The following is a 25,281-nucleotide window of genomic DNA, read 5'->3' on the forward strand; positions in this document are numbered from 1 at the left end:
TGTCGTGGTATGTTGTTGTGCTATGTTGTCATGTTGTTGTGCTATGTTGTCATGGTATGTTGCTATGCTATATTGTCATGGTATGTTGCTGTGCTATGTTGTCATGGTATGTTGTCGTGCTATGTTGTCATGTTGTTGTGCTATGTTGTCGTGGTATGTTGTTGTGCTATGTTGTCATGGTTTGTTGTGCTATGTTGTCATGTTGTTATGGTATGTTGTTGTGCTATGTTGTCATGGTATGTTGTTGAACCATGTTGTCATGGTTTGTTGTTGTGCTATGTTGTCATGGTTGTGCTATGTTGTCGTGCTATGTTGTGCTATGTTGTCATGGTTTGTTGTTGTGATATGTTGTCACGGTTTGTTGTTGTGCTATGTTGTCATGGATGTGCTATGTTGTCATGGTATGTTGTGCTATGATGTCATGGTATGTTGTACTATGTTGTCATGGTTTGTTGTTGTGCTATGTTGTCATGGTATGTTGTTGTGCTATGTTGTCATGGTATGTTGTTGATCTATGTTGTCATGGTTTGTTGTTGTGCTATGTTGTCATGGTATGTTGTGCTATGTTGTCATGGTACACTGTGCTATGTTGTCATGGTATGTTGTTGTGCTATGTTGTCATGGTTTGTTGTTGTGCTATTTTGTCATGGTATGTTGTTGTGCTATGTTGTCATGGTTTGTTGTTGTGCTATTTTGTCATGGTATGTTGTTGTGCTATGTTGTCATGGTTTGTTGTGCTATGTTGTCATGGTATGTTGTTGATCTATGTTGTCATGGTTTGTTGTTGTGCTATGTTGTCATGGTTTGTTGTGCTATGTTGTCATGGTATATTGTGCTATGTTGTCATGGTACATTGTGCTATGTTGTTGTGGAAGGATGTCATGCTATCTTGTCTTGCTGTGTTGTCATGGTATGCTGTTGTGCTATGCTGCTGTGGAACGATGTCAAGCTACATTGTCTTGCTAAATCATGGTGTGCTGTCATGGTATGTTGTCATGACCCGTTGTCGTGGCACATTGTCATGCCATGTTGTCATGCTATGTTGTTATGTCATTCCACATTGTCATGTCATTTCATGTCTTGCTATGTTGTCATCCTGGGTTTTGAATTTGGGATGTATACCCCCATCTGCAAGCTGTAGTCTGTGTATTCTGTCAACAAATAGATGTGAGTGCACAGAGCTTGGTCTCCGACCGAGGATAGGCGCTATAGAAGTATCCACATCAATCAAATCAATCAATATGAACAGACAGGAGCAAGCTGCATTCTGTGAAAAAATGAAAAAATAACAAGAAAAAAATCAATAAATACCCCCACCAGATAAGAACAGACAGGATCAAGCTGATTCTATGTATTCTGTAGACAGATAGGAACAGACAGGATCAAGCTGTATTTTATGCATTCTGTAGACAGATAAGAACAGACAGAAGCAAGCTGTATTGTGTGTATTCTGTAGACAGATAAGAACAGACAGGATCAAGCTGTATTTTATGCATTCTGTAGACAGATAAGAACAGACAGAAGCAAGCTGTATTGTGTGTATTCTGTAAAAACAGATACGAACAGACAGAAGCAATCTGTATTCTGTGTATTCTGAAAAGAGATACGAACAGACAGAAGAAAGCTGTATTCTGTAAACAGATAAGAACTGACAGAAGTATATAGAACAGATAGAAACAAGCTCTATTCTCTGTGTTCTGTGAACAGATGAGAACAGACAGAAGCAAGCTGCATTCTGTGCATTTTATAAACAGATGAGAACAGACAGAAGCAAGCTGTATTCTGTGTATTCTGTCAACAGATATGAACAGACAAGAGCATGCTGTATTCTGTCAACAGATATGAACAAACAGGAGGAAGCTGTATTCTATGTATTCTGTCAACAGATATGAACAGACAGGAGCATCCTGTATTCTGTGCATTCTGTCAACAGATAAGAACAGAAAGGAACAAGCTGTATTCTGAGTATTCTGTAAACAGATACAAACAAACAGGAGGAAGCTGTATTCTGTGTATTCCGTCAACATATAACAACAGACAGGAACATGCTGTCTGAGGGCACCAGCCTACTCACCTGTTGGCACCAAACTTGCGAACCAGGTGTCCCTCAGGGGAGAGAATCAGCACAGTGTTCTGCTGGATGGGCTGGTCTTTCAGCTGGAAGTTGTTGTTCATGTCAAACGACCTGTCATCAGCAGGGACTTTTTTTTAAAACAAATATTTTTATTCCTGTTTTTGTCACACACACACACACACACACACACACACACACACACACACACACACACACACAGAGAATCAGTTATCATCTGAATGAAACATGGGTTGTGTGACACTATCCGCTGCAAGAATGGAAAGGAGACTCACAGCTTGTCCAAACATTCTCATGTGGAGTTCATTCCCACAAGAATAATAAAGGAAGAAGAGAATAGGTTGGCATTTTAAAATATTTGTCTGTATCTGAAACCTTAAAAAAAAAATTAAAAAAAAAGAGAAGGGAAAATAATTTCAAAATGAATAATATAGGGAAAATGAAAGAAAGGGCTATTCAAAATTATTTGACTGTACTGGACAGCTTTCTAGCTCACTTAGTACAGCCAGTTCACTCCCCTGACTTTTCCCCCACATACGGTCCGTTTGTATGGGTTAGTAAAAATTATCTGAAACAAAAACAAACGAAAAAAAACACACCCCAAAAAAACAAATGTTAGAAGTTATGAAACAAAATTTTCCAAACTGATTGGTTACATGGGGAGTTAGTTGGGGTCAAAATATAAAAACTTTCTCCATTCTTATGCAATATTCCAGTGAGATGATGTAAGTATCCATAATTTTTGTTCGAAATTTGTACACACTGATGACTTGTAAACAAATCCTGGAAAGCACAATGACCTTGAAACCGTTTAAATTCAGAACGTTGTACAGCCCGATCGGGCTCCTTTGTCTGAAAAAGTTGAGAAGAAACTGGGTCAGACATGAACCAGTCACTTAAAAAAATTACTCTTCTGCTCGCGAGAACAGTAACACACTGTGCATTTATTGGTCGCAGTGGAGAGTGGAAAGGTCAGCTAGGATATTGTTAGCTTATAACATCATTTGTCAAATTAGGTGCCACTCAAAAAAACTCAAAACTTTCTATAGCCCTGACTGGGCTCCTTCGTTTGAAACAGTAGGGCCTCCATCAGTACCCATCATCCAGAGAGTTAGAGGGGGGCGTTTCAAAATATTTGTATCAGACACCTTTTCTGAGGGGGGCATTTCAAAATGTTGTCTGTATCAGGCACTTTGTATATGGGGGTCATTTTTAAATATTTGTCTGTATCAGACATTTAGAAGAAAAAAGGAGGGTGAAAAAAAAATGCACCCCTAAAACAACTCACGAATGATCCCAGACACGGTCCCCACGATGGAAGATGTAAACGTTTCCAACGCTGTCGGTGGCCACGCCCCCCACCTGTCCGATCTTCACCTGGTCGCCGGGCCAGTCACTAAGGTACTGCAGCCCCCCACTCAGCGACTCTGCCGGGCAAGTCAGTTTCAGGTTCAGTTTCAAGGTGTCAAAGCATGCAGGCTGGTCCATATATGCTACACAACATACGCTTTGAAAAAGAAAAGAAAAAGCGAGCAGATGCCTGACCTTCACATAAAACCAAAGCACCGGTCAGGCCTTGAAAGCTAATTTATGTTTGTGTAAAAGATTATAAAAAAAAAGAAAGAAAAAAAGTGAGTAAATGCATGAAAATATAGTGAAAGATATGCAGAAGGTAAAAGTTTGAATTTAAACAAGATCAAAAATGGGCCACGTTTGGTGAACCTGTGTGCAACCCCACACACAAACTCACTCACGCCAGTATGCAAATGCTCACGCACAAACACATATACACACACAGGTACACAATGCACTTACAACAATTTGCAGTCTGGGAAAAAAAACACAAAAAAAACCCAACCCTCAAAAAGAAAATTTGGTGTAAGTTCAGTCACATTTATACACATAACCCTTAAAAACGCCTCTGGCATTTACCATTCCATCAATTTTTGGCCAGAAGATTAAAAAAAACAACTAACCAGAACATAACATATGTATATTACATGAAATTATATATGACCGCAGGCATACAGAACCAAAATTGCAAATAGGCACCTCACACATCTTGGGTACAAAAAAGAATACACCATAATACGAGTGCCCAATCATCAAGTCCAAAAAAGGTGAAAAATATTCAAAACACTCCAGAAAAAAATATGAGTGAATGGACTGGACCAAGAAGGCAGAGAAGGAAAAAATGACAGAAAGAAAAGGAAAAAGCCAGAAACAAAGCCAGTGATAGAAAAGAGGACATTTCCAACACTGAATTTCTAAGGTAAAGAGATGAGTTTAACGACCTATAGGCTGTTGCCTTGAAGGCCTAGTCATTCAGAGATTAGGTCTTGGTAAATTTCCAGAAGGTGGAGATACTGTTTATACTGAAAGCACTCCTGGAATCCCCCACAAGAAGACTGTGTTATCAGTGCTAACAAGCGTAACAACAGTCTCTATAGTGAAAGAACTCCTAGAATCCCCCACAAAAAGACTGTGTTATCAGTGCTAACAAGCGTAACAACAGTCTCTATACTGAAAGAACTCCTAGAATCCCCCACAAAAAGACTGTGTTATCAGTGCTAACAAGCGTAACAACAGTCTCTATACTGAAAGAACTCCTAGAATCCCCCACAAAAAGACTGTGTTATCAGTGCTAACAAGGTACAAGAGTCTCTATACTGAAAGAACTCCTAGAAAACCCCACAAAAAGACTGTGTTATCAGTGCTAACAAGCCGTAACAACAGTCTCTATACTGAAAGAACTCCTAGAATCCCCCACAAGAAGACTGTGTTATCAGTGCTAACAAGCGTAACAACAGTCTCTATACTGAAAGAACTCCTACAATCCCCAACAAAAAGACTGTGTTATCAGTGCTAACAAGCGTAACAACAGTCTCTATACTGAAAGAACTCCTAGAATCCCCCACAAGAAGACTGTGTTATCAGTGCTAACAAGCGTAACAACAGTCTCTATACTGAAAGAACTCCTAGAATCCCCCACAAAAAGACTGTGTTATCAGTGCTAACAAGCGTAACAACAGTCTCTATACTGAAAGAACTCCTAGAATCCCCCACAAAAAGACTGTGTTATCAGTGCTAACAAGCGTAACAACAGTCTCTATACTGAAAGAACTCCTAGAATCCCCCACAAAAAGACTGTGTTATCAGTGCTAACAAGCTGTAACAACAGTCTCTATACTGAAAGAACTCCTAGAATCCCCCACAAGAAGACTGTGTTATCAGTGCTAACAAGCGTAACAACAGTCTCTATACTGAAAGAACTCCTAGAATCCCCCACAAAAAGACTGTGTTATCAGTGCTAACAAGCGTAACAACAGTCTCTATACTGAAAGAACTCCTAGAATCCCCCACAAAAAGACTGTGTTATCAGTGCTAACAAGCGTAACAACAGTCTCTATACTGAAAGAACTCCTAGAATCCCCCACAAGAAGACTGTGTTATCAGTGCTAACAAGCGTAACAACAGTCTCTATACTGAAAGAACTCCTACAATCCCCAACAAAAAGACTGTGTTATCAGTGCTAACAAGCGTAACAACAATCTCTATACTGAAAGAACTCCTAAAACCCCCCACAAAAAGACTGTGTTATCAGTGCTAACAACACTAACAACAGTCTCTATAGTGAAAGAACTCCTAGAATCCCCCACAAGAAGACTGTGTTATCAGTGCTAACAAGCGTAACAACAGTCTCTATACTGAAAGAACTCCTAGAATCCCCCACAAAAAGACTGTGTTATCAGTGCTAACAACCCTAACAACAGTCTCTATACTGAAAGCACTCCTAGAATTCCCCACAAGAGGACTGTGTTATCAGTGCTAACAAGCATAACAAGTCTCTATAGTGAAAGCACTCGTGGAACCCCCCAACAAGAGGACTGTGTTATCAGTGCTAACAAGCATAACAACAGTCTCAAGACACAACACACACACACATACAACACTGTTCACCTGTGGGGTTGTGCACGGAGGTGTGAACACCTGATGACCCCATGGGATGATGGTGGTGGTGATGACCGTGGGCCTCAGCCTCCAGTAATGGCTGTGGCGGCAGTGTCACGTCGGAGTCAGCGGGCAAGTTGTTCACCAGGTCCTCGAACTCTGACCACCCACACTTGCCTGATGGCTCCACCACTGAGGCATCCGTGTAGAACATGATGTAGAAGTTGCACATCTCATCGCTCCCTGTCGCCCTGAGGGAACACACACATGCTGGAGTTCACTATAAAATCTGATGCCTAACCATTTCCACCACAGCAAAATATACTCTGTTACAAATTTGTTTTTATCTGATGCCTCACCAATTCCACCACAGCAAAATATACTCTGTTACATTTACAAATGTGTTTTTTTTTTAGAAACATTAACCATAATCAATTGATTAACGCTTTCAACTGACCAACGTACCTACAACTACAAACTCAATTCCTTCACCTTCACCTTCACCTCTCCCGTAGTCTGGGTTCAGACCGTTGGGGCACCGCTGCTGACCTGGCCACCACTCCTCTCCACTCTTCACGGTTTTCTGATTTCCTCAGGGCGTCACCGAGCGTCAAGCCTGTCCACCCCCGGATGTTGTCTTCCCATCTCTTCTTCTGCCGTCCTCTCCTTCTGCCTCCTTGTACGGTGCCTTGCAGGAACGTTTTGGCAAGACCAGATGATCGGGAGATGTGTCCATACCATCTAAGTTTGCGTTTTTTCACTATGGACAGAAGGTCTTCGTAGGGTCCAATACTTTGCTGGATTCTGTTCTTCACTTCCGTGTTAGTGATGTGGTCTCTGTAGGAGATGCCAAGTAGTCTACGAAAGCATCTCATCTCGACAGCTTGGATTCTTCTCTCGATGTCTGCAGTCAGGGTCCAAGTCTCGCAGGCGTAGAGCAATATTGATATAACCAGGGAACGCATCAGTCTGATTTTTGAGCTGAGAGCGATGTTTTTGTTGTTCCAGATGGTGTTCAGCTTGTTGAGTGCCGTTGTTGTTTGGGCAATTCTCGAGAGTACTTCTGGTTTAGATCCTTCATCTGACACGATTGCTCCCAGATATTTGAAGCTGTGGACTGTTTTAAGCTTTTCGTCGTTGACTTTGATGTCAATGCTGATGCCGTTGGTGTTGTTAGTCATCAGTTTGGTTTTCTCCGCACTGATTTGCATTCCATACGATGTGGAGGCTTTGTCTAGATGTTTGACCAGGCTTGCCAGTTCTTCTTCTTTTCCAGCCAGTCCATCAATGTCGTCGGCAAAACGTAGGTTTGTGATTGTTCTGCCGCCTATGCTGACTGTTCCTACATGCTCTTCCAGTGCGTCAGTCATTATTCTTTCTGAGAAGATGTTGAAGAGTGTTGGGGAGAGTAGGCAGCCTTGTCTCACTCCGACTGTGGTTCTGAACCAGTCCCCGATGCTATTGTTGAGGTAGACGGCGCTGGTGGCTTTGTCATAGAGGTGCTGTATCAGTCTGATCAGGTTGGCGTTGATGTTGTACAGATTCATGGTAGCCCACAAAGCTGCATGCCAGACCCTGTCAAATGCCTTCTTAAAATCAATGAAGACATGGTAGAGGTCTTGTTGGTGTTGATGGTACCTCTCACATAGCAACCTCAAGTTGAAGATTTGTTCAGTTGTGCTCCTTCCTGGTCTGAAACCTGCCTGTTCTTCAGCAATGATGTTTTCTGCTTGTGGTTTCAGTCTGTTAAGCAGGATTTTCAACATGACTTTGCTGGGATGACTAATCAGGCTGATGGTGCGGTAGTTTTGACACTGCTGGAGATTGCCCTTTTTGGGAAGGGTGATGATCAGTGATCAATTCATGCAAAGTAATATGTTGTATCAAAGATCTGGGATCACTTTGCTATTTGTGTATTGCCTAAACATCCAATACATACACAATCAAGCTCACCACTAACATCACAACAGCAACAAGAACATAGGGCCACAACAATGACAACATCGACAGCAACAACACCATCACCACCAAAGAAAAAAATGAAGACAGGAAGGAAAGAAATAACTAGGAGGAAGAAAAAAAAACATGAGAGAGAGAACACAAAAAAGCCCTACCCAACTTTTACTGTATGGTCCATGCCTACTGAGTTGTACGTACAGCGGGCCACCTGTGGAAACAACAATGAACAGGGTAGCAGTCAGCACAGGACAGGAATCAGACCCCTACCAGAGTCTGCACCAGTGGGTCATGGTATAGTATGTGTAATTAAACAAACTTTACAGCCATCATAGTAGGACGTACAACTCCAGTGCTGCTCAACTCTAATATGCCTTGGCCACAGGTAGACAAACACGTCCAAAAAGTATACACTAAAGCAAGCAGCAATGTTACAGGAAGGCAAACATTGACCTCTTCAGAGCTGGGCATTATTTTGCCATGTGCTTCCTATTTGCCAGGTGGTTTTTGGTTGCAAATGGTAATAATGAACAAAAAAATGAAGCATGCAAACTTCTACAAGAAAGTATACACAACCCATACTTTGTTTAAAAAGGAAAATGAAGAGCTTTTCAATTTCTGATAGTCTGAAGCCTACTCAAATCAAATAATGCCACGAGTACATCAAACACCTCCTTCCCTCCTTACCCTAAATAAAGGGGTGTGTTGTCTTAGAGGTAAACTCAAAGTCAGCCACAGAGCTATTCTTGGCCTCCTGTACACTCTCTGTTTCCTTTTATAGCTCTACAATGACCCCACCCTCCACCCTCTCTGCAAATCATTGCTCTCACCTTCATTCGCATCAAGTGAACCAACTGACAAGATTTATCAAACACAATGTGTTCTCTTCAATGAACTGTAAAGCTTGTGCAACATCTTGGGTGACAAAATCACAAAGGGTGTTTGCAACACACAGCTGTTTCAAGCCACTAGAGCCAGCTTGTGTTTCATCATCCACCATCTTGAAATTTTCTGAGAGGGGTACTGACAATAATACCCAGTAATTACCATACAGAGTGTGAGTGGCTGTTGCTCCTTGCAGATAATGAAAGTAGACATATCAAGATTTCTGACTGGTGGCTTTTTTTGACACATCAACTTTAAAATGTAACTGTGAAAAATCATGAAATGGCGAGGACATATATTTATATCTATAGATCTATACATATATATATACACACACATCATGGGACAAATACAGATGCATTTTTCATGACGTATACATATATGTCATAAGGCACTGAAGATGTTTTTGTTTCTGTATCTTGCTGAACTGACCATGACAGCCAGGACATCTGCATAACATCAACACCGATTTCACTCCGTTACATGTGGACAAAATAACACTGATTTACCTCTGTTCCACTTCATAGCCATGCAGAATTCAATGATAACACAATAATATCATAACATGTGATAACACAACACTTTACATCACATCTCTCCAATACTCACTGTAGCCCTGCAGTTCACTTATTTATAAATGAATGTAAAAACAAACTGAAAATGAGTGAATGTCTCAACGAGTCTTTAAGGTGCTTAGAGCTTGAGACAATAGCGCACGTATCCCCAGACACTTTGGTCTTTTTAATTCACAATCAAGCATTCTGCGACACTCATGTTCCCCACCCCCAACCTTCCTACCAGTTAACACGCTTGAACGCACACTGCGGGTAAATCATAGATCAACCACATCACAACACCAAAAGCAGATATTTCAAATGTTTAGTCACCACTAATAAGAAATGAGAAACTTCATAATAGGTACATTCTTTTTAGTAACAGCTGAATGACAGCACAGCACAAAACGAAAGCAGTCAAGATGTACCTACCAGCTTGTCTCCTGGTTTGACTTCAATGCTAGCGTTGGAGGGATAAAAGGCCTGTCCAACATACAGCCACATTTTTTAATAACAGTGTATTTCTGTGTGTACGCACATGAATATGTGTGCATATGTAAGTGTTAGCAAGTGTGTGTGTGTGTGTGTGTGTGTGTGTGTGTGTGCGCGCATACATGCTTCAATGTATATGTGCTTACATATGATATGTATGTGTATGCATGTCAAGGCACGAACATGTGTGTGTCAACATACGTGTGTGAGTGTGTGCATACATGCCTCTATGAATGTGCATGTGTTTGTGTGTGCATATGCATAAGTGTGTCTGTGTGAGCCCATATGTGTATGTGTGTGTGCATGCGTATGTGTGTGCAGTAGATGTATGTGCGTGTGCACGTGTGTGAGCATGTGGGCACATGTGTGTGCATGTGTGTGTGCATGTGCATGTGCGTGTGTGTGTGTGAATGTGTGTGTGTGTGTGTGTGTGTGTGTGTGTGTGTGTGTGTGTGTGAATGTGTGCATATGTGTGTGCATGAGACAGACAGACTGACCTGGGGCCACTGGGGGTTGCCTTTGCCGATCAGGTGGTAGCCAGTATCGTTGTGCTGATAGCCTGTGATCACACTGCCTGTCAAAAGCACAAAGTCATTCTCAATAATTCTCATGTCCATTATGTGTAGAAAATCACCACCTATAGGGTTCACAAAAACTTAAGAACCACTTGGATGCATGCATGGTGAAATGATACTGAGTTCCTGGCAAAGAAATGGCTATCAACTGCGTTCATATTGGGAACTTGCATAGTTTTCTTCTTGTGGGCATCGTGAAGCAATGCTGATTTTTTGGGGCAAACAGTGGTGTACCCTGGCCAATGTAATAAGCACCACTCGTAATAACCAGAGGTGCTTTCCTGCACACTTAATGAGCACCACTCATAATAATCAGAGGTATGTGCTTTCTTGCACACTTAATGAGCACCACTCATAATAACCAGCAGTGCTTTCTTGCACATGTAATGAGCACCACTCGTAATAACCAGAGGTGCTTTCTTGCACATGCACTTCTTACATTGGAAAAAAATCCCACAGCTATCATTTATAAAACACTGAATTACTGTTCATTTTTTTGCCTGAACATCAAATCTTTAAATTTCAAACCATTAATGATGCGCATGTACCTGAAACATCTGTTTGTGTATTCAATAACAGATGAGTGTAAAATAAAATTATGCAGCATGTATAATTCAAATCATCTCTTGCCGACTTTTAAAAAAAAAAACATTTTATGAAACTATGTCTGCTTTTATGACATAGTCCTTAAATCTTATGAACCTTGTATGAATTACAAAGAAACACTTTGAATACAAAATATTTAAAAACTGGTACTTGTAATTGCTTCAGCATTTACAGGTCAGATTGCACATCATCATTGTTTATTTAAACCTCTTCCTCTTAAGAACACATCACTTTTTATTCAGAAACAAAAAAATCAATTACACCACTCAAAAGTTCAACAAAAAATTCCTGCTACACTTATCACATTGTTATTTCAGGTCACAAGCGACTTAAGTAAATTAGGCATAAAGAAGGAAGATGCAGTTTTTCCTACCCTGGTAGTTTTTTTTCAGTAGTATTTTTCAAATCACCCTTCCAATTTGTCACGCAGACTTCCCAGTTCAGTTGAAAGTCTCTCAAAATACATCTCTTCCATTCTGACTGCCGACTTTTTGATAAATCTGCTGGTTATGTGTGTGCATGCATGGGTGTGTTTGTTTGCATGTGCACATACTTGTTCGTGTATGCATGAGTTTCAGTTTCAGTAGCTCAAGGAGGCGTCACTGCATTTGGACAAATCCATATAAGCTACACCACATCTGCCAAGCAGATGCCTGACCAGCAGCATAACCCAACATGCTTTGTCAGGCCTTGAGAAAAAATAAAAAATAAATAAATAAATAAAAAATTTTTTTAAATATATATATATAAATAAATAATTAAAAAAAAATAAAATAAAATAAAATAAAATACAAAATAAAAAAATAAAAAAAATAAAAAAAATGAAATGAAATAAATAAATAAATAATAATAATTATAAAAAAAAGAATAATAATAATTTTAAAAAATTAATAATAATAATAATGAAAATAAAATAAATAAATAGATAAATAATGCATGAATGTTTAATGCATGAATGTTTATGTATGTATAACTTTTTATTGTCAATGCCAGAAACATCCTGCCTGGGAGGATTGAGCATCAGTCTGCAATATAATTATTATCACTATTAGTATTATCATTACTTTTTATCACAAAAGGTACAGCTAGTTACCTAGACCATGGGCGTGGGTCCTGTAGGCAAAGGGGAAAATGCTGTACTTCTCCTTGAACTCACAGCTGATGTCCACATGGTATTCTGCACACAGTCCACATCACTTGTCACCTCTAACACACCTGCTGCAAACCTAACCACCACACAATTTTCCCATGTGATGTGCAATACATACTTAAGAGGTTTACTTTGAAAAAAAAACAAAAAAAAAAAATGCTGGTTTTTGTTTCTTAATTTGCCAAAAAATTTCAAGTTGCGGAAAATTCCTAGCATGCAAATTTCTGCAATAAAGTTTATACAACCCATACTTTTCTAAAAACTGAAAATGAACAGACTAGCAATTTGTGATATATACTGAGTTTCATGTAATGCGCTGGTTAGCAGTGATTGATCCGTAAATGTGAAATTAACAAATTGAGTGAGGAGAATCTGAGTATAAGTGCCTGTCCTAAGGACACACCATGCTGAAACAGGGCCTCTGATCCTGATCACTGGATCGTAAGTCCAACACCAAAGTGATCTGGCCACTTCACCTGAACACTTACTTTCCTGGTTGGGAGGGACGACGAAGTTGGAGGAGAAGAGGATAAACACGCCGGCCACATACTGTTGTCTGCAACATCACCACAACACATATTATCACCTTCACTTGTCTCTTTCTTGGTAATTGTTTTCTATCCTTCCCTCTCTATCATGCAAACACACACACACACACACACACACACACACACACACATGGGAGCTGTGGATGCAGAGATGTTTGGGCAAATGAACATCTGAACTGCTGAACTACTTTACACACACACACACACACACATGGACACACACACACATGGACACACACATACCATGCAGTAATATGTACAGACTGCAATATTATACTGATATGTGTATGCAAACATGCAAACAGACACACACACACACACACACACACACACATACGCACACAGAGAAAAAAGTAACATACTTTTTCTTAGATAGATGGAGACGTATACCAGACGAATCCGGATTTTCATCCTCTGAAACACAAAAATCATCATCACCAAACATCACAACCAGAACTCTGCTCTTGCCACACTCACACATAACACCTATGATTTATCTGGCAACACACAGGTATCAACATGCCCAATAATGTATCATCTATCACTGATTCCAAAAGAAACAAAAAATCCCTGATATGTCTACAAAATGCACACAAAAACTAAGACAAAGCAGAAAACAAAAGCATCGTAATTGTTCATGTCATCTGTTAAAACTCCCTTGTGCATGCCTGCAAATTTTTTTTTTTTCAAAAATAAAAACTGGGACAATGTAAAAAATCACTGCCAGTTTCTGTTTTGTCCCAGTCAAAGACAGCATGTGAGTGTCTAAATTTATTAATTATTTCTATTTTCCTTCAGGTTGCTAAAGATTATAAGAAATACACCACAGCACAACCTTTATTTTTAAATCAAAAGGACCACTTAGATCCCAAAAAGTAACTCTGTGACCTGTTTACTGAACTACCACACCAGGACCAGCACTGCAGCTGATCAAACCACTGCCATGTGAACTTACCTTTGAATGATTTAGCATAGTGGATCTGCATCACAATTTTCTTGATTGATGTCTTCTTGCCTATTCTCAATCCCACTCCTGGGAAAAACAAACAAAAAGGGGAAATCAAAAAAACAGGAACAAAACATCAAAATCAAACATTTTTTTCTCAAACAAAAAGGCTATAACATTCACGGAAAATAAACATTCAGACCATGAAGACTCATTCAGAATGCCCAAACTGAATCTAAAAATATTAAAATAAAATAAATTTGGTGTTCTTAACACTTCTTTGCTGTTTGGAACTGCAACAGAAATACAATTTTAAAATTCACCAACAGTAAGGATAGAAGCAACTTACTTCATTAATCTTGATAAAACATAAACAAAACATACCATAGGTTTCTACCTATCTAGGTCTTCTGTGAAAAAAAAAACCAGTACAAAAGGGACTTTAATGAAATTTAAGCCAGGGAATAAAGGCAAGGTTTGTTTTCTTCTTCGTTAAAACAAAACACAAATTTTATAACGAAATATTTAAAGATAACACAACAAAATGCAGAACACAGAAAGTCATGCTCTCCCTCCTATCCACTCATTTACCAAACTACCCCCAAAATACAGACACACACAGATGCACAGACACACACACACCATGCACATACCACACACATACACATACCACGCACACACACATACACACATACCACGCACACACATACACACATACCACGCACACATAACACACACACACACACACAAACAGATGTACTTCTCCCCTCCAAAACTCACACAGAAAGCCAGATCAATCAGCAGACAGCCCAAGGACCCCACACCCTCAATACTGGTGTTGCAGCCTATTTGTATCCCTGTTGAATTTTACACAAGGATAAAATCTGCTTAGCCCAGATCAGCCCCCAGGACTGCGTAGAATAGTCCGGAGTGACCCATAGGAGTAAACTTCAACCAGTGATAACTGAATCCCTGGGTGGATCTTACATCCCAACCCCTCTTGCAATGGACAGGAGAGTAATTTTAGGATAGCTTGACCTGAGCCCGAGGAGAAAATTTGGCCCATTCAGAATCAATACAGGCTATTAAAGTAGAACCTCCCATGTTTATTTCTGTTGTTACAGAGAGGAGGGCCTGTAAAGGCTAGCCCAGAACGATCCCCCTTCCTCTTTCAATGGTTTGATTAACTCACTCAGTACGGACAGTCCTCTCTTCTCCTCTACACAGACCCCTCGGATGTCCAGTCAGTGTCTGAATGACCCAACCTTTAGCTTTCGTCATCAGAATTGTGGTATTCTTTGTCAACATTCACGTCTCCAGTATAAGAGCCTTCCGCTTGCAATATTTTGATGATGGTAATTGGGGTGAAACGCTGTTAATGTCATCTCTTTTGCCGTTCGTATGGAAAGAGTTAAACCCACAGAAATGGGGGTAATTTCTATCTGGGAGGGGTCAGTCCTAACTAGTCACAAATGACCCCGGTGTAAAACCCATCAGGGGGGTAGTTTGAGGCTGTTACACCTGAACCCACCATCAGGAAGTTGTGTGGGGGGAGCGTTCTTGGCCCAGGCAAACATGATCTGCTTTCTGCCCTGACAGATGGGTGGGCAATTCCTGACAACACACACACATACATAATTCAGCAAAGATGTTAAGTGCCGACGTGGGGAACCTATGTCTAGCAAGCACATGACATTTGAATGCCAGAGCTTATAAGTGTTTTGTGTCTGACTTGTCACAGAGTTCATCTGAATGAATTTTTGACAATTTCAAGATGTTCTTAATTGATACTGCAGAAGGTATATTGCAGTCCTTTGGGCTATATTTCATAGTTGGTTGACGCTAGCTTTTTAAAAAATTAAAAACAAAACAAAAAAAAAAAATAAAAATGCTTATGTTCTATGCCTTTTTTCTTCTTCTTTTTTTTTTAACACTCTCTCTTTCTCTCTCTCATACACACACCCATGTGGGTTTACATGCATCAATTCCTTAACCACTATGCAATTCCTTAACCACTAAGCATCCATTCCTTAACCACTATGCAATTCCTTAACCACTATGCATCCATTCCTTAACCACTATGCAATTCCTTAACCACTATGCAATTCCTTAACCACTATGCATCCATTCCTTAACCACTATGCAATTCCTTAACCACTATGCATCTATTCCTTAACCACTATGCATCTATTCCTTAACCACTATGCAATTCCTTAACCACTATGCAATTCCTTAACCACTTTGAATCTATACCTTAACCACTATGCATCTATTCCTTAACCACTATGCAATTCCTTAACCACTATGCAATTCCTTAACCACTTTGAATCTATACCTTAACCACTTTCCACCCATCCTTCTCTCCTCCCTACTGCAAGTTTCATGACAAACACGTCTTAAGACAGTATCAGTGATTGAAGGCTGTCTTGCAGAAATTCAAAACAGAGTAAGGATTGAGGATTTCCTTCTTTTTTTTTTTTTTTTTTTTTTTGCTGCCCCTTCATCAGCACCGTTTCAGTGGCATTACTCCCATGCCGCTCATTTAGATTCCTCCATACACGGCCACACCCGGGTTCGTCCGTCGCAGTTCCAGAAACAGCAGTCCACAGGGAACCATCGATGTTTGGTCGCCAGGAGGCCACACACCAGAGGAGACCCTGCACTGCTGCTGAGTCACTTCGGTGGTTCTTCATATTTTCTTTCCTTTGAGTGACGCGAAGAAGTTCACATTCACTGCTCCCCAAGAATTTGAACTCAATGCCATCCAGTCTGCATAATGCTCCAAATTGTGATGAGTGAACTAAATATCAGTCCCAAGACATATTTATTTTGATAAGCATTCCCTTGGCAATGTTACATGCTGTGTGTTAAGTGTGGATGACTGTTTACGTGTGTGTGTGTGTGTGTGTATGTTAGTGTATGAACTGCATCAACGAAGTGTGTATAGCGCATGGAGCTCCATTACAGGAGATTATAGGCTACATTTTCAATGGGCTTGTGTGTATGGGTGCGTGCAAGTTCGCTGAGCATGGCCCATTTTGTTCATGTTTTATTTAAAAACAATTCATTAACCTCTATTGTTATATTATGATCTGAACCTACCAGATGTCATCAGAACTGGCAGCCTGGTCCTCACAGCCGTACATCAGGATGTGATGGGCGGTGTCAGCATTGGCCAGAGCCTCAAACTTCACTGAAACCACAGCCACCATACACACTCAACTTTTTACATGGGTGTTTTCATGCACATTAGCACCTGCATACTGACACACATATCTGCCAATGTTCACATGGATGCGCAAACCACACACGTACTCACATGCATGCATGACACATGCACACACTAATACACACATACATACAAACATATATCCATGTGCCCACACAACATCAGCAGCAGCAGCGCCACCTATACAATATATTACTGTGATTGCTGCAATGACATAACTCTATTTGAATTAACTTAGCAGCAACTTTAAACAGTGGTGGAAATGAATCAGTCATGAGCTTTCCAAACCCTGTTCTTTCTTTTCTCTTATTTGTTTTGAGTAAAATGTCTGGAAAAATCTTTTGCTGGTTTTGTTTTTAGCTGTTTTGTTGTTGTTGTTGGTCTTGAGTTTTCAATCATTTCCTTCTTTGTTACATTATTTCTGTTATTTGTCAGGTTATTTTGGGGGAATTGAGGGTGGGTATGTGTGGAGGGAGATGGATAGAGAAAGAAGACAGACTGAAACAAATGGACTGGATTTTCAACAACAAAAAATAACAACATTTAAGTAATTTGCACTCTGAAATACTATAATGTCACTGATTATGCTTGTTTTGTTTTTGATTGTTTTCTATGGATTTCTTTAAAATGGTAAATGTCAGTGGCCTTTGGCTGAGTTCAGACAGGTGATCAGAAATAACCCTCCATTCCCAGGAACATGTACCCCTTTATATATGGAACTGTTGCTTACAGTACTTGTTATCTCATACTGTCTGGTGGTGACAATAGTATGTATACACACAGAAACCATTCACTACCTGAACCTACACTAAATTATATCAAATCGGCAAGTGAAGATAGAAATTAAAGAAAGTTAAGAAATGATTGAGGTGTTCACTTGCTGTGAACATGTTCTAAGATACTTGACAGTTTGTATTCCTTGACAGCTTGTGTAAGATCTTAAGAAATGAATGATAATACTCCATGATGATAACCAACCAGTGTATAATCCAGCTGCTTGGCTGTTTCTGTCAGAGTATTTATGGTGTTTGCTGTTGTTTGTTTGTTTGTTTTTTGTTTTTTTTTGTTCTTTGTTTGTTTTTTCTTCTTTATAAATGTCCATTAAGATGCTGTTGTTGTTGTAAAATGTCAACCTATCAAAATGGAATTTAAAAAATGTTAAAAAAAAAAAAAAGAAAGAAAGAAATTAAAGAAAGTGCACTTTCTTATGTTCTTCAATGAATTTCACAAGAGAGTGGATGTTGGGATGACCTCCCCTCCCTAAAAGAGACAGAGAAAGGAAAATATAATCCCGTTCACAGAGAACAGAGGAGGAGCTCTGTAATACAAGTTGTGTATTGTTCACACAAAATACAAGTTGTGTATTGTTCACACAAAATACAAGCTGTGTATTGTTCACACAAAATACAAGTTGTGTATTGTTCACACAAAATACAACATGTGTACAAAATACAAGTTGTGTATTGTTCACACAAAATACAAGCTGTGTATTGTTCACACAAAATACAAGTTGTGTATTGTTCACACAAAATACAAGTTGTGTATTGTTCACACAAAATACAAGTTGTGTATTGTTCACACAAAATACAAGCTGTGTATTGTTCACACAAAAGTTGTGTATTGTTCACACAAAAGTTGTGTATTGTTCACACAAAATACAAGTTGTGTATTGTTCACACAAAATACAAGCTGTGTATTGTTCACACAAAAGTTGTGTATTGTTCACACAAAATACAAGTTGTGTATTGTTCACACAAAATACAAGTTGTGTATTGTTCACACAAAATACAAGTTGTGTATTGTTCACACAAACTTCTGCCCACTGCTGATGAGCATGCTCGTCAGTGAAGGACTGTCACTTCTCTGAGATGAGGCAGAGCTTGTAGTTGTAGGTCAGGATTTCAGTCATAACATCCTTATTTGGATTTCCTCCTCTTATAATTGCATTACTCTTGATCAGCAAAAAAAAAATATAATCATTGACAAGTATGCAAAATGAAGTTACTGTACATCGAACACATGCCACAATGATCTCATTTCAGCAAGCTTCAGCAGACAAGCGGTTAAATAATACTAGGAAAATTGACAATAACAGGTCCGCTTTGACAGCTCCAGGTCCATCAGAAAACCTTACTGCAACTTTAATGCTGAAGAACAGAGGCAAAAAAAAAAAAAAAAAAAAAAAGCTGCTGATTCTTTGAACAATCAGAAAAACTGCACATTCCTTTCAAACAATCCGTGCTTTTGTAATCCACACAAAAAGCACTGAAATGTAAATACAGTCACTCACCTACATAAGTTTCATCTTCTTCCACATCGTATCCAGTGCACAAATAAGCATCAGGCTGCAACATCGATGCATTCAATATTCATTCATTGGTAAAATGTGTTCAGCATTATCAATAACACTACAAACTACACTTCTGAACAGTCAGTCACAATAACAAGCTCTGAAATGTGTGTCAGTCACAATGTCCACAACCTGCAGCTTGTAAAACTGCACAATTATCATAATAATTCAATCTTTACAGCATCTGTCCATGTAAAACATGCTCAATCGCCCTGTACAATATAAAAACTGACAGGTAAAACATGTACATATTCAAACTCAAAAGGAAAAACTTAAAAGTATTACACTGCACAGAAATCAAAGTAAACACAGTAACTCACATTCATAAACTCACAAAACCATCATACCTGACACAACAATTATTGTACCTATCATACATAACAATCCTTTACATAACAAAACACAATGCAATGCTCAATTAATAAAATCAAAAGTTTCCATCCACTGTATATAATGTATGGCACTCTCTCTCCCTCACACACACAAACACATGCACACACACATGCACATTTATAAAGCATTACAAATCAGACAGTGATCATCTTCACCATATGTTTTCAACAATTTTGCTAATATGCTTTACAGGTATGTTATATTCCTATTTTCACAACTTATATTTTCCTGAAGCCTAAACATTTTACCAATCTAAAACCAGTTTTCAGCAACTGGTTCAACTCAACCTCCATTGATATGGAGTGTATGTTTGGTGTAATCCCCACATACACCCTGAAAAGAAGAGAAAAATTGCTTGCCAAAATTAACTAGAAACCATTTTCCCTGGATGATAAAAAACAACAAAAGATCCACCACCCACCAAAAAACAAAACAAAACAAAAAATAATGCAATAAATACTCAAATGTAACCACACCAAACAAAAAACCAAAAACCTACCTGGGAAGGTTTGGCCTGTCTCATCAGGATGTCCTTTAGGTATATGGTGCCAGCAGTGTCTTCACCTCCGCTGCTCACTGTGGCTGAAGCTGCCAGACCCAGCACAACACAGAGAAACACAGCATGTTGACATTGCACCATACTGTGTCCAGGGATAAACCAAAGTACTAACTCGGGCTATGCTTTTCTTTTTACAATCTGGGGCTATGGTTTTCTCCTTTAAATCAGGGCTTTGGTTTTCTATATCTGGGGCTATGCCTTTTTCTTAACAGAAACAAAGAGAGTAAAGAAAAGAGGACATTTCTAAGACAGAATTTCCAGATGCTGGTGGAGTTTAACGACCAATTGGCATGAAGCTCCTAAGGTCATGATGGTACAGATGGTAGTCTGACTGTGGTGATGAAGCTGTTTTCTCTATGAAGGTCCAGTTGTTTTCATGGAGGTAGTCAGCTGCATTGTGAGATACTGTTTTTCACTGTAGAAGTCCAGTGGTAGTCAAGGCCACCAGGCGGCCAGTCCTCATGCTCAGTCAACAACCTGCACGTCCAACAATGGCAGACTACTGCCAATAAAGGGAGTGACAGCAGTCAGGAACCGCCCTCCGCCCTCCAATGGCTATCTTTTGGCATTAGTTTTGTGAACCTTGTGCAAGACTGCAGGAAAACAGCAATCCGGACTTGCCCTCCCCAATGCAGCAGCAGTCATACACAAAGTTGGACGTGCAGGCCATCAACACCAGCAAAGACAGAAGTTGGCACTGCTCAGAGACCATCAATGCAGCCAAACTAAAAAACTCCAGGGAAAGGCATTGGCAAACACTGGCCATCCAAACTGCTGGGGACCAAAACCAGCTTTATAGAAGTCTTGGCTGCAGTTGCCTCAACTGCTCCCTGAAGTGTTGTCTCTCAGCTGTGCTGAGCGAGTCTCAAATTTCCGGAAGATGGGCTTATTGTTTATACTGAAAGTAACCCCGGCATCCCCATGGGGGGATTGTGGCATCACTATCAGTGCTAACAAGCTTCACAATTGTCTCAAGACTTACCGTACACACACACATATCACAAAAGAATACAGACTTGAACTGTATCTGACCTACTCAAGGATAAGTGCACACAATCTCAACATGAAAAGAGGCAGATACATAGATTCAGACAAATATGTTAAAGTATGCAAAATCTGTGGTGTAATAGAAGATAAGTATTATTTTCTTGACAAAAATGTCAGCTATAACCACTCAGAAGTTTTACAAAACAATACAGTCTGAATTAACAAATTTTGTATTCCTGATGCAGTCAGATATATGTGTAAATACCACCCTGAGCAGCCTCAACAAGTACAGTTCATATAGGAATATCTGAAAGTGTACATCAGGTAAGAACTCACACATCTTATACACAGTTTGGTTGGGTTTTACCCTTCATTGTTGCTGTGCCTATAAACCTTTATATATGGCTTCCATGACATTACATACGATTCTCATTCTGATTCATAAAACGGCATTCACATGCTGTTTCTGCAGGCTGTGCAGAGAGGTGGTATTACCTGACGACCCCATGGGATGATGGTGGTGGTGATGACCGTGGGCCTCAGCCTCCAGTAATGGCTGTGGTGGCAGTGTCACGTCAGAGTCAGCGGGCAAGTTGCTCACCAGATCCCCAAAGTCCGATCCCCCACACTGACCTGACGGCTCCTCCACTGAAGTGTCCGTGTAGAACATAATGTAGAAGTTGCACATCTCATCCCTCCCTGTCGCCCTGAGGGAACACACACACACTGAGTTCACTATGTCTCTGATCTTGAAAAAGGTATTTGGTTATGGATAAGTTTGAGGCTGAAGAGTGGATAAACTTTGCGTCTCCAGCCTTGAAATGGTGTTTGTGCACATTATGAATAAGATGGCAGGCTGAACAACTGATAAACTTATTTTCTTTGTTTTGTAGATTAAAACAAAATGGAGTCTGATAATTGGGTGGTACTGAATGCTTGTTTTCTTCAACTTAAATAGTCAGATATGTGCTTGTAATTACACTGTAATATACTCTTTTCATAGTTTTTAAATTTCTTACTTTTGTTTCCCCTCTTATTTTCATACTTTTTCTTCTTATGCATTTGTAAGAAACAACTCTTAATGTTCACTTATCTTTGAGTGTATACATGTATGACCATTACTGCCCTGCCATTTGAGCAGCTGTAGTCATTTTCCACAGGTGTGCAGGCTAGGTATGTTCATGTTTTGACTGTCAAATTCTGACATGGAATGGAGAATCGTTCACATGCATATTTCATCTTCTTCATGAGTATTGTACACAAAGGTGATCAAGGCATCAGCAGATGTGACATGGGAGATCTGAGACAATGATCCCTGCCCTCACACAATCAGGTGCTTGTGAGTGTTATGAGGAGATGTGGGGATTACACCAAACAATTAATATCCACAGTTAAGGTCTAGCATAGAAGTCAGGGCCCAAACCTTTCCTTCTGCTGTTTTAACCTTCCCCAACAAAGTAAGGTACACCTGGCTGGAGTGAGAAAAACCAGACTAAAGTACCTTTTCCATGGACTCAACATCATGCTAAAAAGCAGCCTTGAACCCTGATCACTGGTGAACTCTGGGCCAGAAGTCTGACACCTAGCCGATACAGCCACAGCCAAATAAAGTCAGCTGCAAGTTGTTTTTGTTTGTTTTTTTAAGAAACAATTACCCTAATTCACTTATTCAGGCTCTCAACTGACCAGCCTACCTACAACTAAAAACTTAATTCACGCAAAGTAATGCATAGCTTCAAAGATCTGGGATCATTTTATTATTTGTGTACTAGTAGCCCAAACATCCAATACATGTAAAAACAAGCTCACCACAAACATCACATCAGCAACAAGATCACAACAACATCAACAGCAACAACACTACCACAACCAAAGAAAAAAAAAAGGCAGACTGAAAGGGAAGAAAGAACTAGAAGGAAGGAAAAAGAGAGAGAGAGAAAAAAGCCCTACCCAACTTTTACTGTATGGTCCATGCCTACTGAGTTGTACGTACAGCGGGCCACCTGTGAGAACAATGATGAACAGGGTAGCTGTTAGCACAGGACAGGAATCAGACCTCTACTGGAGTCTGTACCAGTGGGTCACTTTATAGTATGTGTAACTGAACAAAGTCTACAGCCATCGTAGCTGGATGTACACCTCCAGTAGTGCTCAACACTGATATGCCTTGGTTATAGGAAGACAAACACAACCAAAAACGTATTCAGTAAAGCAGCAAGGAAGACAAATATTAACTGTTTCTGTCTCTTGCCAAAATACCTTGAAAGCCAGGCCACGTGCATAACATCAACACCGATTTCAATCTGTTACATGTGGACACAGCAACACTGATTTACCTCTGTTCCATGTCATGGGCATGCAAAGAGTTCAATGCTAATACATTCATAATAACACATAAAAAACAACCTGAGAATGTCTAAATGTCTCCAAACGTCTGTCAAATGCTAAGATCACGAAACGAGAATTCTCTCTGCACATGCATCCCTTATCTTATTTTCATCTTTTTATATTTTTATTCCATGTCTTATTTTTATATCTCAAAACCAAGCATACCATGACACTCACCTACCCCATACCCTTCCTACCAGTCACAACACCTGTGTGCACACTGCAGGTAAATGATACATCAATCACATCACAACAGCAAAAGCAGGTATTTTCAATGTTACACACCACTTATCAGAACTTCACGACAGGTAAGTTTTTGTTTTGATTAACCGACAGCAGAGAACAAATCAAAAGGAGTCAAGATAATGTTTGACTTACCAGCTTGTCTCCTGGCTTGACTTCAATGCTGGCATTGGAGGGATAAAAGGCCTGTCCAACATACAGCCACAGTCATGCATAATGGTGTGTGTGTGTGTGTGTGTGTGTGTGAATGTATGTGTATGTCAGAGCATATGCACATGCATCTGTGAGTATATGCCAGGGTGTGCAGGTGTGAGTGTGAGTGTGAGTGTGTGTGTGTGTGTGTGTGTGTGGAGTGTGTATATGCGTGTGTGGAGTGTGTATATATGTGTGTGTGTGTGTGTGCGTGCGCGTGTGCGTGTATGCACATGTGTCAATATGTGCGTACATGCCTGTATGCCCATTTATGCGTTTGTGCTTGCACATACATACGTGTGTCTGTGTGCATACGTGTGTGTGTGTGCATGTGTGAGTGCATGTATATATGCATGTGTGTGAATTTGAATGTGCATGAGACAGACTGACCTGGGGCCACTGGGGGTTGCCTTTGCCAATCAGGTGGTAGCCAGTATCGTTGTACTGATAGCCTGTGATCACGCTGCCTGTCAACAGCACAGTCACTCTTAAACATTCTCATGTCCATGATGTGTAGAAAATCATTATCCATATAGGGTTCTCAAAAAAGTGCAGGACAATTTGGGTACTTCTAGAAGTGTTTTTCGTATAGGCATGGTGGAATGATGTTGAATTTTGGGGGGGAAAAAATTGCTATCAAATAGGTTCTCATAAACTTAAGGACTTGTATAGTTTTCTTCAAAGAGGCATAGTGAAAAAATGCTGTTTTTCTGTCAAACAGCTGTGTATGCTGGCCAAAGTGACGAGCACCACTCAAAACCAGATGAGCTTTCTTGTACATGCATTTCCTTCTTTTATAATGTAAAAACACACATCTATAAACCACTGAATAGCTGTAAATTTTTGGTCAAAACAACAATTTTTCAAAAAGTATCATTTTTCAAGCTGTTTATGGTGTACTTGTGTCTGAAACATCCGTTTGTGTATTTAATGCAACACCAGTGTTAGACATAGACAATTTTATGCAGCTTGCATAATCCAAATCATCCCTCATTTTTAAAAATTTTTATTTCATCAAAACATGCCTGCTATCATGAATGGTCCTTAAATTCTATGAACCCTGTATAAACTACAAAGAAACACTTGGAATATAAATTTTTTTTTAAATGTCATCATTGTTTATATAGACTTCTTCCTCTTCGGAATACATCACTTTTTATTCAGAAAAAAGTCAGTTACACCATT

The 25,281-nt window shown here is 39.7% G+C and overlaps 1 protein-coding gene across 1 annotated transcript in view; it reads right to left on the minus strand.

Moving 5' to 3' along the window:
- The window catches only part of LOC143297466 (peptidyl-glycine alpha-amidating monooxygenase B-like), a 46,144-nt gene that overhangs the window by 13,462 nt on the left and 7,401 nt on the right, over positions 1–25,281 (minus strand). Inside the window, exons 9-26 of the mRNA XM_076609865.1 lie at positions 24,487–24,563; positions 24,040–24,090; positions 23,224–23,276; positions 21,769–21,980; positions 20,227–20,315; positions 19,275–19,329; positions 16,858–16,948; positions 15,287–15,369; positions 13,765–13,842; positions 13,172–13,223; positions 12,750–12,817; positions 12,205–12,288; positions 10,428–10,504; positions 9,871–9,921; positions 8,158–8,210; positions 6,053–6,294; positions 3,381–3,519; positions 2,075–2,185 (exon numbers count right to left, since the gene is read on the minus strand). Coding sequence (XP_076465980.1) covers positions 2,075–2,185; positions 3,381–3,519; positions 6,053–6,294; positions 8,158–8,210; positions 9,871–9,921; positions 10,428–10,504; positions 12,205–12,288; positions 12,750–12,817; positions 13,172–13,223; positions 13,765–13,842; positions 15,287–15,369; positions 16,858–16,948; positions 19,275–19,329; positions 20,227–20,315; positions 21,769–21,980; positions 23,224–23,276; positions 24,040–24,090; positions 24,487–24,563 — 1,666 coding nt within the window. The remainder of the gene's footprint in view (positions 1–2,074; positions 2,186–3,380; positions 3,520–6,052; positions 6,295–8,157; positions 8,211–9,870; positions 9,922–10,427; positions 10,505–12,204; positions 12,289–12,749; positions 12,818–13,171; positions 13,224–13,764; positions 13,843–15,286; positions 15,370–16,857; positions 16,949–19,274; positions 19,330–20,226; positions 20,316–21,768; positions 21,981–23,223; positions 23,277–24,039; positions 24,091–24,486; positions 24,564–25,281) is intronic.

This window comes from Babylonia areolata, chromosome 22, assembly GCF_041734735.1.
Source record: "Babylonia areolata isolate BAREFJ2019XMU chromosome 22, ASM4173473v1, whole genome shotgun sequence".
NCBI lineage: Eukaryota > Metazoa > Mollusca > Gastropoda > Neogastropoda > Buccinidae > Babylonia > Babylonia areolata.